The sequence below is a fragment of the Physeter macrocephalus genome, chromosome 1, assembly GCF_002837175.3.
Source record: "Physeter macrocephalus isolate SW-GA chromosome 1, ASM283717v5, whole genome shotgun sequence".
Classification (NCBI taxonomy): Eukaryota; Metazoa; Chordata; class Mammalia; order Artiodactyla; family Physeteridae; genus Physeter; species Physeter macrocephalus.
This window is the reverse complement of record NC_041214.2, coordinates 46,924,640-46,938,582: the sequence shown is the minus strand read 5'-3', so window position 1 is coordinate 46,938,582 and position 13,943 is coordinate 46,924,640. Positions and strand designations below refer to the sequence as shown.

At 43.2% G+C, this 13,943-nt stretch overlaps 1 protein-coding gene across 17 annotated transcripts in view; it reads left to right on the top strand.

Moving 5' to 3' along the window:
- LOC102991401 (thyroid hormone receptor beta) overlaps window positions 1-13,943 on the top strand; it is a 383,492-nt gene that overhangs the window by 302,288 nt on the left and 67,261 nt on the right. For 16 of the 17 annotated variants that reach the window (XM_028490314.2, XM_028490312.2, XM_055079940.1 and 13 more), the window contains one exon: window positions 7,719-7,979. The exons of the other annotated variant lie outside the window; for it this stretch is intronic. In XM_028490314.2, coding sequence (XP_028346115.1) covers window positions 7,719-7,979 — 261 coding nt within the window. The remainder of the gene's footprint in view (window positions 1-7,718; window positions 7,980-13,943) is intronic. 17 annotated transcript variants of the gene reach the window in all.

The following is a 13,943-nucleotide window of genomic DNA, read 5'->3' as shown; positions in this document are numbered from 1 at the left end:
CAATTTTCTCTTTGCAATTATCAGGTTATTAGGGAACAAGAAATATAAATTGTTTTTCATTGACATTGTGCTAGGCAATGTAAGTATAACCACACAAAAAAAGATAAAATTATACATGTATATAAATTGTTATATCATGAGGTAAAAATTAGCATGCAGAGGAAGGGAGATACGTTTTGGAACTATGGAAGTTTGAGGGTGGATGGATTGGTTGAAGAAAAGCTTAAACAATGAGCCAGGTCTTGAAAGTTGAATAGGGATGAAACCTGTGTCCTCACTATTAGGTTGCTTGACCCACCAAGCTAAGAAAGCTGGGTATAATAGTCAGGAACCTGAACGGAAATGTCTACTTCGCCAAAACGTCTCTCCCACCTGCCTTGCACAGTCATCAGACATCCAGCTTTAGGCATTCACTCCCGGGCTATGGTCCTACACTCTTCAAGCATCCTCTTTAAATCACAACTTCTGCTGAGAGGGGTGACTCATCCCAGGTTCCAAGCCATTAAGCTAGTGGTGCGAAGTCATTTGTCAAACTTCTTTCTTCTGGAGATGTTCTTTGAGAATCACGTTTAGAAAAGACTTGAGTTTGGAGGATGGGGCAAAGGAAAGAGATCATTTGAGTGTATGAGTAAAGAGCGAACATTTACCGTTTACAATGTGCCATGCACTGTTCCGAGACCTTTTTATGTACGAACTTATTTAATCATCACAGCAATAGAATGTTCCCACGTTGCAGGTAAGGAAACTAAAGTACAGAGGAGAAGTGACTTGCCCAAGGTCACTAAGAGATCTGTGAGTAGGGGATTCTCCCACAGTGGTGACTGAGCACCCAGAGGACTGCATGAGAATAGCAAGGACTTGGGAGGAAGGAGAGAGACTATAAAAAGGGGGTCAAAAGGAAGTGGGAGGTCATCAAAAACAGCCTCACCTACACACACATTCTGTTGAGGACTAGGTGGTGATGGTAGCGGTGTTGATGATGGTCATGGTGTTGAGAGTAAAGGTAAGGTACCTGTATCCACTGAACATAGAATATTTTATTAGGAAAAGAAACACATTGTTTTATTAATGGTATTTTTCCCTTTGGATAGAAAAAGATACATATGGTCATGTACACAATATAGATTAGGTGGTTACAGCACTGTGTACACCTGAAGAGCACTTAATTACTAAATATATCCACATACATCATTTCATTTGAGCCTTAGAAAAATCCAGGAGCAATGTTATATTGCCCTTTTGCAAATGGAAAAACTGAGACTTAGGGACAGGAAGTGATCTTCCAAGATTAGACCCATCAACCACTCTACAGAAGGGTTGGGACGCTGATCTTCCAGCCCCCTCCCTGCCTCCCTCCACCAAGGTGTACACGGGTGCAACACATTCGGTTTTTCATTTTCAGTTACCTTCCTGGAGAAATGCAACCCTGAGAGATTCTGCATAAGGGGAAATCTAACCTTCTTGTAAAAGGGGGAGGCAGTTGGATCCTGGTGGTTTTCTTGGTACAACAGGAGGTGGTTGTATAAGGGATGGGAAGGGGGCAGTCCAGGCATAGGGAAGAGCTTCTGCAAAGACCCTGTGGTAGGAATGAGCTTCCCAGGTTTGAAGCCCACATGTCCAGAGGACAGAGAACAGGGGGCAGAGCCACGGGAGTGGGGGCTCAGCAGGACAGGCTGATAAATCCCACAGAGCCCTGCGGGCTGCAGTAAGAGCTGAGGACTTCCTTCCAATATTGATGGGAAGTCACCAGAAGATTCTAAACAGCAGAGCAATCTACTCTGATGTATATTTCTAAAAGCTCACTCTGGCTGCTGTGTGGACCATAGCTTGGAGGTGGCTGAGAGTGAAAGCTTGGAGACCAGTTGTGAATATCAATAATTGGACAATAAACATAGTTTATAAAGAACTTTCAAAGTATTCATCAAATGATAGCTATTAATAGGTCAATGGCGACTTAGCAAACTAAGGCAAACATATCAGTTAACAGTACAAAAGATATGAAAGAGCAGATGAGGTGCTTCTTTGAATTTTAGTTTCCCTATCAATCAAGCAGTAGAACACTGTGTACTTCTGGGATGTTCATGGAGATGAAACAAAGTATCTAGCTCTATACCTGGCCCATAGTAAATGCTCAGCCAAATATGAGTCTCCTGTTCTATGTGACTCCACAAATAAAAGTCAGTTGATGTATCTGAGAATTCCACAAGGCTGGACTTACGGGTTGGAGTCAAAAATTTAAACGGAAATCAAAGACATCATACTTAGTTGCCTGAGGCTTTACGATGATAATTCTACACACTTGCTGGGTTGGCAAAGCATATTATATATACATCCGCTGAACACAGAATATGGTTCGGGGGTCTCAGTGCCTCATACTGATGGCCTTTTAATGCAAACTCCACACTTGTAATTGGTGCCATGAAACCCCAGCCTACTCAGCAGACCCTTTCTGAGCACTTTGTCATAATTCCATTTCCTTTGCCTTAGCACTTTTCTAAGGTGTAAGCTTGCTTTCATGTCCTGAAATACCTGCATATTTTCATACACTTCTCCTTTTTTGATGGACAGGTTTATTTTCTATTATATTTAACAAAATTTCCAGAGATAGGACGTAGGCAGTTCTGTTCATAGGATTTATGTTTGTTTCTTTTTGCAAAAGAACCCTTTAGGTCAATGCTGGGTCATTCGAGCCATTAGAATTATGGTCATCTAACACAGATGCAATCATTCAAATCTAGATGCCCTCGAGACACACAGGTCAACGTGTGTCTAGTTATTTTAGTAGCAGTTCACATGCCCCTATCTAGTTCTTTTCTTTGATTCTACTTATATATTAATTTGCATCATAACTGACAAATTAATTGTCTTGATGTCTAGGCTATGAAATATTAAAAGCCATCTGTTAGCTGGGATCCATTAAAGAATTCATTCTTCATGTGAATAATAAGATATGGTCATTTCCAGAATCTCCCTTTTAAAAAAAAATGTATTTCTACTACTGTGCACATTTGTGTCCCAGATAATCCTCAGAACAACAGGCTTTGTGACTGAGTATTTACTCACATCCATACTGCAATCTACAAGATAACTCCAGCTAACCTCTGACTTTTAATGCTTCAAGCAGTAGATCCTAAAACAATTGATGAATGTTTTAATTATAATGCAAATTTAATCCAGGGCGTGTAAAACCTTCCAGTCTGAGAAGGGAACTGCACCCTTATCTGATATCTGCCAATAATTTGTTTTCAGTTACCTTAGATTTTCTTAACCCTGTGGATCTCAAACTCTACTGGGTATCAGAACCATCTGTAGAACTTGGTAAATATACAAATGCCCAGGCCCCATCCTATTTCAATAAGCCTGGTCTCCTGCCTTCTTTAATAGCACCTCACATGACTGATATTTACCAAAATTTGAGATTCACTGATGTAGTCTTTTGAGATTTTAATCCTTCTAAAAAGAAATATCTCATTGGTTTGAGGTTTGGGGGAACCAAAGGATACAGAAATAGCAGGAAATCCCTGAAAACCATCATTGCCAAGCGAACATGGGAATAACACAGTTCAAAATGTATTTAAGTTTTTTTCACATTGAAACTATACAAACATTTGGTATAATAAAACCTTGTTAGCTTGATATTATAAGAAATTAAACCCTAGCAATCTTACTGGTGAGGTACAAATTGGTCTCCAGCTGCCTTTTCTGATAGATTCTGATGAGATCTAAGGAGAGCCATATACCTACCAGGAGGGAATGAGCTTTGTCACACCAAAGAGAAGAGGTTTTTGCAAATTCACATCTCACCTAGGTTTTAAATTTTTTGCCATTTTCTGAAATTCTTTAGGGGGTATGAAGTTGCATTCAGCATATCCATTATCAAGCTAAGGAGGTTCTGTTATAGAGGGGTTTTTCCCTTTTTCTTTCTTCTTTTTTTTTTTTTTCTCTTTTTCTTCTTTTAAATCTGAAGGAAAACGTTCAGGGCTTCTAAACACTAAAGAGAAAATTTTGGCTTAGGCCAGTGTTCAGTCTAGTGCCAAACTTACAGTGGAATTCAAATGCATATAGTAAGGAATTTATTGAGTGGCTATCCTAATCTTTCACTTTTCTCTATTCAACTGTCTTAAAATGTCCTGTTTCAAACAGCTATGTTACTTGATTAAAACAATGTTAAAATTTTTTGTCTCCGCTTTAATATTAAATAACCTAAATTTTTGTTTATAAAATTGGAGCATTGAAATCTCAACCAATCCATTAATAAATAAATAAATAACACAGTTCACAGTATCCTTGGCAGGCAGAATTGAAGGAGCCTGGAATCGTGTCTCATGCCTCCTTGGGAATGGAATAGGAATTCTATATGCCCTTCTCTTCTTGGGAAGATAATCAAGAATCCTCCTTAAGTAAATCCCTCGAGTTTTCCCGTGACCCAACCAGGACTTCTTAGTCCCAGACATGCCAGCAGTGCCGCAACAATAAACCTGCCAATTAAGCAACAGAATATCATTATCATGAATGTAATTACAGACAGTAATTATGAGCTCGTAAACGCCTCCCACGAATGGAGCCCTTTTCCCAAACCACCTCGGACTCTTTTCTTAGGAAAATGGAAGGCAAGCCTATCCTCTGCCTCCCCGCAAAAATAACCTCACTTGCTTAGAAGAAATTCCCGCTCTTGCTGGCCCAGGGGACGTGCTGAGCAAACTTTAATGGGCTGTGCTTTAGGGAGGAATGTCCCCTTGGGTGGGGTCCCTTCCAGCATCTCTCATCCACGCATGTTGACTAGCTCCCTTCACTAGGGAGCAGTGACTACCCAGTTTGGCTGTATTTCTTAATTTCTGTGCAGGTAGGGGAATTAATACCACATTTTAAGAATTTCTGCAGAAAAATCAAATGTTGGAGGCGCTACAAAAAACTGTGATAACTTTAACATTACTTGAAATGGAGCATTAGGGACTTCCCTGGTGGCACAGTGGTTAAGAATCCGCCTGCCAATGCAGGGGGCACGGGTTCGAGCCCTGGTCCGGGAACGTCCCACATGCCGCGGAGCAACTAAGCCCGTGTGCCACAACTACTGAGCCTGCACTCTAGAGCCCGTGAGCCACAACTACTGAGCCCACGTGCAACAACAACTGAAGCCCGCATTCCTAGAGCCCGTGCTCCGCAACAAGAGAAGCCACCGCAATGAGAAGCCCGTGCACCGCAACGAAGAGTAGCCCCTGCTCACCACAACTAGAGAAAGCCCGCGTGCAGCAACAAAGACCCAACACAGCCAAAAATAAATTTTAAAAAATAAAAATAGGGGCTTCCCTGGTGGCGCAGTGGTTGGGAGTCCGCCTGCCAATGCAAGGGACACGGGTTCGTGCCCCAGTCTGGGAGGATCCCACATGCCGCGGAGCGGCTGGGCCCGTGAGCCATGGCCGCTGGGCCTGTGTGTCCGGAGCCTGTGCTCCGCGGCGGGAGAGGCCACAGCAGTGAGAGGCCCGCGTACCGCAAAAAAATAAAAAAATTAAAAAAATAAAAATAAAATGGAACATTACACGGTGCAATTTCCCGAGGAATTAGAGTCCGTGACAATTGAGTAGACATCATAGAAACATGCATGGGTGAGAAGGCTTTTCACTTCTGTAGAAACGAAATTAAACTCTTTTTGCAAAGTTAACCCTTGCATTCAGTGGCTTTATATTTAGCTCGTGAAAACCTTTTTTTTTTTTTTGGCCACACCGCGTGGCATGTGGAGTCTTAGTTCCCGCACCTGGGATCGAACCCTTGCCCCCTTCAGTGGAAGTGCATAGTCTTAACCACTGGACTGCCAGGGAAGTCCTAGCTCATGAAAATCTCAAACCCTCATGGATACTAGGTCCTTGAAAGGATTCCACACAGATACGTTTCATCTGAAATACCATACAATCTCCCAAGATCCTAAGCTATTTTTTTCTTTTCATGGAAAGTGAGACTAAGTGCCTGTAATTGCAACAGGAGCTGGCACGCTGGAGTCCAGACCTTTTGGATTTGCCATGCATTGAATAACGCCCTAGAAACTGAGGAGAAATAACCCAGGTCTAGTTCACTCCCCTCCCACGATGCCTAGCACAGCCCTTTGCATAGAGTGAATTTTCAGGGCTCTTCTCTGAATAAGAGCAAATATTACATCCAAAAGTGTTGTACAATTTTGTTTAAAGGGGATCATTGGTTACTGGCCAATTTAGGGTATTTCATGCTGCAGTATTTCCATTGACTGTGACAGAGAAATCACGTGTCGATTATTGCTATCTTGCTGTAGTTGTTCACAGTCTTCTCCTGTACTAGAAATAAAGTGGATGGGTATCAGGATTTCCACACAGTAACCCCAAGACCAGGAAAGGTAAATGCAACTTCCAAAAGGGGCTGAGAACAGATGACACCTTTAGAGAAACCACCCCTAACCAACATCTCTGAAGGCATCCAGTAGCTTTCCAGAGGGGGCTTGTGAAAAGTGAAAGCATGTTTAACCCTTGCATTAAGTAATTTAAAATTCATTTTAAGTGTCTGAACAGCAGCTTTAAATTTCCAGTACTATGCACAGACCAGGATGGACTTGTCTCTCTGATAGGGATATTCACGGTCCTTTGGCCCTTTCAGCATAAAAGAAATTGACTTATCAATTAGTCTTTCCATCACTGTCTATAATCACTTTAAAAGTAGAACTCTATATTTTTTTCTCATTTTGACAGACAGTAGCCTACAAATTTCTGGAAATATGGGTGACCAGATGGATTATGTTTTTTAATGTGACTGCATCTACAAATTATATATATTAGCATACTCCTTTTTACTCTCTACTTTATAGCCGTATTCAGTAAAATATTCAAGGAGGTAAAATTTGCCACCAGGGAAGGTTAGTGTGAGAACGTTTTCATTATATTGTTCTATAGTTTCCCATTATCTGGAGGGCAAACCTTCAAGTCCCTATAAATTGAATAGAGAAAACAACATCGTATACATAAACCATTAACTGCCTGTATCTCAACGCAAGAGGCATGTGGCTTTTCATTCTATCATTACGGCTCTTAATTTACCCCACAAATAAAGCACGATCTGCTCGGTTCATCTGATCTCCTCGCCTGTTTGGGACAACATTGAAACCATCGACACAGTTTCTCTTGGAAGAGCCAGCCCTTTGTGTCAGGCTGTCAGGAGTGGAAGGTGACAGGGAGAACAGAGTTGTCACTCTCACGTAGCCACGTGGCACGTCCCTCTTAAGCAACAGGGTGCCCCTCAGGTCAGCCTGCGATAACACCCAAGTCAAACAAGGCCGAATCCTGGACGTTTTATGTCCTGAGGCTCTGAAAAGTGTCCATGGCCAGCCCTGACCCTCGAGACCTCAAATGGTCATCTAAGCAGTAACATAAATTGTTGTCCATTTGCTCCCGGGCCATTGCTGCTGGAAGCAGGGCTGGCGAAAGGGCAGCCTTCCCATGGAGGAGCTGACATCTTTGTAGGCAGTAAAATCGCGGGGGGGGTGGGGGAATGTGTTGATTACTCCGACAGGCAATCCAGCGCCGGTGGCTCCATGCCCGAGGCTGACACCCTCTGCATCTTATGACCACTGTCAAGGGCAGGGGTGTGCGAACGCTGTCAGCCCCAAAGAACCGAGAAAGCACTTGCCTTCCAAACCTCTCCATCTCAGCCCCATCCTGACAATGCCAAAGCTCGTCATCTCGTGTTTTTCAACCCTCCAGAAAATGGCCTTCCAGCCTGGGACAAGCCGAAGCCTTGTCCACACGGCGAGCAGGAGTGGAAGCTTGTGGGAATGTCTGAAGCCTGCCTGCACAGGAAGAGCCCCCCAGAGAGGCGCAGCGCATTGAAAAATGAACAGTCGCCCCGGCATCTCATCCAGGCCACCTGGACCAGCTCCATATTCCATCTGGACCACGACGATGTGAACGATCAGAGCATCCCTAACGCCCAGACCTTCCAAACGGAAGAGAAGAAATGTAAAGGTAACCAGATTTTTATTAGACCCGAGCTGCCACAAGGAAAAGAATGTTCTGTTAAGTGTGTGCTCTGTTTCCACTGAGTCCACGTATGGTGTCCATGTGTTTTCCCCAGCTGCTCTCTTCCAAAGTTTCTTTATCCCTATATCTTCTGGGAAGCATAAAATAAGTGGGTTCTAAAGGAAAGCAGTTAATTTCAGTTTCATGTTGGGGCACTTGGGGAGAAGACATTTTTCTTTCTCTAATTAGCAGGAGGGTTGTTAGTTTTGGCTTCACTTCTGTTTTCAAAGCTAAGTAGAAACAGACATTGATATCGTTACATAACTACTTGCTTTGAAGCGTGTGTGTGCGTGTGTGTGTGCGTGAGTTTTCCCAATTGCACCAGTAGTTAATGGGATCTCAAAGTCTACCTTTAACCTAAATAGACAATTCATGTTCAAAAGAGAGGTTTGAAGTTGTTTTCTTTTACTCATTAAGTCCGCGTGTGTGTGTGTGTGTGTGTGTGTGTGCGTGTGTGTGTGCGTGAGTTTTCCCAATTGCACCAGTAGTTAATGGGATCTCAAAGTCTACCTTTAACCTAAATAGACAATTCATGTTCAAAAGAGAGGTTTGAAGTTGTTTTCTTTTACTCATTAAGTCCTGTGTCATCATCCTGAAAGGCGAGATTATGGTGTTAGGGGGTTGTCACCTCATACAAAAATGTTAAACTGGCCTAAGTTTCTGATTGCATTAGATTTAACTGGTCTTTACCTCAGGTCGCCTCCACCCTGACAGATGTCTTTGTGTTGATCGCTTTATGGTCTTAGGGCTTCCCCAAATCTTTGCTTCTTCAATCAATTTGTGTCTTTAAATGTCCAAGTTCATGTGACTTCCCACTCTTTTCCAGTTTAGCATTTTTAAAAAGAAGGTCTTTTTCCATTTTCTTTAAGGACTTTGACTCATGATCAAGTTATTTTTTTATGGAAGTGTAGTTGATTTACAATGTTGTGTTAGCATGATAAGGTTTTAAATGGTGTATTTGAAAATCTGCCAATCACATACCAAGATATATTAATGAAAGTTTGTAAAGACTCCTATATATGAGCCATGAAGGACTTTTGCAAAGTGTTCTAACTTGAACATAAAACATGATTATATTCATCCCTTTCCAAAAACTGCTGGTCCTTTAACTTTTCTGAAAACACTTCAGAAGCTCCTTGGAACCACCAGTTGACCTGTGAAGTTGGGTGTGCAGATTGTTTCAGATGAAAATAGGATTATCTAAACAGATAATAAAACAGTGGTATGAGCTCTGATTTCAATGCAGTCAAAACCATACATGTTCTCTTGGGGAAGATTTGTGTTTGAACTGTCTCTCATCTTTATTATTTAGGAGATTTGAGAAATTGAAAGGGATATTTAGAAAAAGAGCAAAATAAGTTTTTCCAAAAAAGTCAGGATATAAAACAGGTGTCTCTGCGTGTATGTGCACACTTGTTTGAAATGCAATTGAGAGTTAGTCTTAGAACTTGTAACCAGGTTGTATCTTCAGATTTTAGGAGCTGGCGTCAAGACCACATCAGTCCTTGGTTCACAGTGAAATGCCTTGGTTTACAGGAAACTGCAGCGTCCTCATGATCTAAGGACCTCACAAACTAAATGTGACTTATTCCTAATTGGTACCCATATTCATTCATTCATTCATTCATGGGTCCATCTCCATCATTTGTGAGAAATCTTGGCCTTGGATATGTAGAGTTTGCAACACTGTCCAGTTTCCAGTTTGTTGGTAAACCTTAAAAGCAAAAGGAAAGAGTTTCTATTTGGATCCAAGACCCTAAGTGTTGTAAATACAGTGATTAAGATCACAGATTTTTGAGTCTGCCATATTTGGGCTAGAATCTCAGCCTTTCCACTTTCTGTCCTTGAGCAAACCTCTGTGATTTTTGATAGAATTGAAGAAGATAATGGATTTAAGCTCTTTAACACAATACCTCCCATAGTGCTCTCTAAGCAGCAGCTTCATTCTTGCTGTGATCATTATGATCAGCTCTGCATCATTAAATCACATAAATTCCTTGGGCTACGCTGAGTGCCTGGTGAGGGATGAAGAGGAGACCAGGACAGGTGGGTGTGGGGTGCAGCGTGGCGTCACAGGGGGGTTAGACTTGATCATCCATTTCGCATCCATGCAGCTCTCTTTTGCTGCAAGGTGGAGAATTGTTTACTAGGAAAATATAATTAAATTAGTAAATGAAAGTCCTTCCTCCAGATTCTAGTTTTAAAAGGAACACAACTAAGGTAAACGCTCCCGTAGTTTCCAGAGCAACAGCCAGGGTTCACACTGGCATGGACGTGAAGCAATGCCTTGGTTCAGCGTGAAGATGCTGAGGAAGCCTACTGTCATGGCCAAAACTGTAAACTGAATTTCACTGGTTCCCAATGGACACTGGTATTTGATGAGGTGGTGGTGAGGCCAGGGAAACAACTGGAGTGGTTGCTTTTCTTTTCCGAATTGGGTCCTCTCCATCTACTCAGCTTGCCAGCCACCTCCTCACAGGATCTGTGAAAAGAGCTCTATTTTGACATCCATCCAGGCTGGGCATTGATTTCCTGGCTCTCTCTGTCTAGCCTGCAACCGTGCTTGGTATCTCTTTCCTGGGCTACCATTCCATGCCTGCGTCCCATCTGTGTTTATTAAAGTGCCTACTATGTGCAGGAGATTGTCCTTCATATCCTTGAAGAAATAGCAGCAGGGCCAAAAATCTATCCAAGTACCCCCATTTCAAGGACTCCAAATGGTATTGATGAGAACCAAATGACCCTTAAAGATACAGAAAGAGTCTGCAGTGAAGGAGCCGTAAGAACAAATGGGCTGCTTGAAGTTCTGCAAAAGCCCATCTCCCAAATCAGTGATCTAGCCAGTCTAGACCAATGCGCCTCTGAGTGTGGTTTTTTTTTTAATTAATTTTTATTGGAGTATAGTTGCTTTACAATGTTGTGTTAGCTTCCACTGTACGGCAAAACGGTTTGTGGTTGGGTACCCTTCTGCAAACTATTACTTCCTACCCAGTTCTACTGATGCAAGTACAGAAACCGAGAAAAAGCTTTAGAAACAGTCATAGCCAAATAGCATCGCCACTGGCGTTCAAAGGCATGATCAGTGGATCCATCTCACTGAACAGGGTAGAGTCTGGTTGGATATTGTCAGACTCGCTTGGTCGGTCACGCAGGGCCAGAGCTCTGTATAAAAATCTTGTGCAGCAGAACCAAGGGTTGGGCCATCGTGGACTGGATATTTTGTAAATTATTCGAGATTTACTGATTTATGCTTTGCAGTATCCTTTTTCTTTTTTTTTTTAATTTATTTTTGGCTGTGTTGGGTCTTCGTTGCTGCGCGCAGGCTTTCTCTAGCTGTGGCGAGTGGGGGCTTCTCTTGTTGCGGAGCATGGGCTCTAGGCATGTGGGTTTCAGTAGTTGTGGCACATGGGCTCAGTAGTTGTGGCTCACGGGCTCTAGAGTGCAGGCTCAGTAGTTGTGGTGCATGGGCTTAGTTGCTCTGCGGCATGTGGGGTCTTCCCAGACCAGGGCTAGAACCCGTATCCCCTGCATTGGCAGGAGCATTCTTAATCAATGTGCCACCAGGGAAGCCCCTTGACTTTACTTTTAAGACTCACGGGCCCAGCCGCTCCGCGGCATGTGGGATCTTCCCGGACCGGGGCACGAATCCGTGTCCCCTGCATCGGCAGGCGGACTCTCAACCACTGTGCCACCAGGGAAGACCCCCCCTTGGTAGTATTCTTAATGTTTTTCTCTAGGCTTATTTTTGGTAGGTACTGAATGCCTTCTTTTTCATTTTGATCTGAATACTGCTTTTATTTTAATCTGCATGTACGTGTGCTCCTATGTGCTACAACCATTGTAAGGAAATTAATTGGTAACACATTTAAATGAAATGAAAGCCCTGGAGCCCTGACATTCTGCTGCATATCCCACAATTCAAATCTGCTCTAGTGCCAGAGGCTATTTGCAGCCAGAAGCAAGTGACCCTGTTCCCCTCCCCCAACCACGCTGCTGCCTTAGAGTTTTTGTCACAATGTGAGCTAATTGCTCAACGGTGAGGACCACACCCTACTCCCGCCCACCTCCTCCCTTCCCAGAGTCTGAGATGATGCTCCCAGCTCTCCAACCAGTGCCACTAGCAGCACCTGGACCTCTTAAAAATGCAGAATCTCGGGCCCCAGACTACTGAACTGGAAGCTCTGGAAAGGGGCCCAGGAATCTGTATTTTAACCAGCCCTCTGAGCAGTTCTTAAGATGAGCATCAGGAAGTGCCTGAGAATACCGACAAGCTCTTAGCCAGTAAAGGAAAGTGTCTGCCACCTAGTGGACACTCGGGGAATGTGCATTTTAATTCCTTTCCTTCAGCGCACCTGGGGAGCCACCTGAGTCTCTCCATTCTTGATGGGTCCTCCCTTTAGGCCTGGCTTCTCTTAATTGCCACCTGGGTGTTCTGCTCAATCACTCTGTCCAGTAACATCCCTCTGGGACTTAAACCCTTCTGAGAGTCCCACTCTGTTTGGCTGGAGCCCAGCTCCTCCTCCTCCAAGTTCTTACAAGGCTTCTCCGCTCAGCCCTCTCACACCCTCCCAAGCTTCTCTCTGGGAACCACAGGTCCCACCAGCCCCACAAGGATGGGTCCTGGACAGATGCACGCACCCCTGTAGCTGGATCTTGTCAGCCCTGCTGAACCCAGACAGTCAGACCTCCAACCTGGATGTTTGCCCTTGATGTCAAGCAGGAACTTTCCTGAAACACTGGAACCTGGTGGGAGAAACAAGGCAGGGAATGACCCATATCCGGGGTTGCATCAGAAAAAAGATAGCAATCTGGTGATCTCACTGAATTTTCTCTGTAGGTCCGTTCTGTGTTTAGTATCAAGAGAATTGAATCTCAGATACCCAGAAAGGCAAGAAAACATAGTCAAAATAATTTTACTAGGAAGTTACTTTCTCTCACTGTAAAAGCCTCCCATGTACGAAAAGTAAAAATTCCCCAAAAGTTCAACAAAAATGACTTTTAGAGATCATTTGTAATTCCATCCTCCAAGGATATTAGAATCTTTATTATAGTTCAGTCTTTTTTTCTGGGCATATCTATTTTTTACAAACTTGGAATCATACTAGGCATACCATTTTTAACCAGCTGTTAAGGCTTAACAGTATATCATGAACATGTTCCCTTGTCATTAAATATTCTCCTGAATCCTGACTTTTATTGGCTATAGATTATCCTTGTTTATAGATATAATTTGTTAAACCAGTCCCCAAGATGTAGACAAGTTAAAGCACTTTTTAAAGCAATTTCTTATGTCCGCAAAGGGGCAGACTATCAACACAAGCTCTTCAGAAGGAGGAAAAAAGTGAAGCAAATCAATGATGACCATTTTAAATGATGTATAATCCACATTTACCAAAATAACAAAGTGTTCTAAAAATGAGAGACGTGAAGTCAAGTTATGGTGTGCATTATAATCCTTCAAGTTAGTCACATTTTCAAACACGTGATGGCTATCTTTGTCCTTAAGTAAAATACAAGGACATCTTCAGGTAAATGAGTGTTTTAGAAGGTTGGGGATTAAAAAGCTTTAGCCCTCCCACCAGTAGACCATCTGCTCCATCCATTTCCACTCTCCTCTCTGCCCCTTCTCCCCATACATCAGGAAGCATGGTTCCAGCTGAGAGCAACTGTGTGATTCACACACCTCAAGGGCATCAGGGAGCCTGTCATCAACATGAGAATACCAGCTTCTGGCACGTGCCAGAGAGCTCTGAGAAGTGATACTTCAAAGGCAGGGAAGCAGCACCCATCAGTAGCCCAGGGCAGACAGAAAGAGAAGGGCTAGAAAAGAAAGCCCAGGGCTTCCCTGGTGGCGCAGTGGTTGAGAGTCCGCCTGCCGATGCAGGGGACACGGGTTCGTTCCCCGGTCCG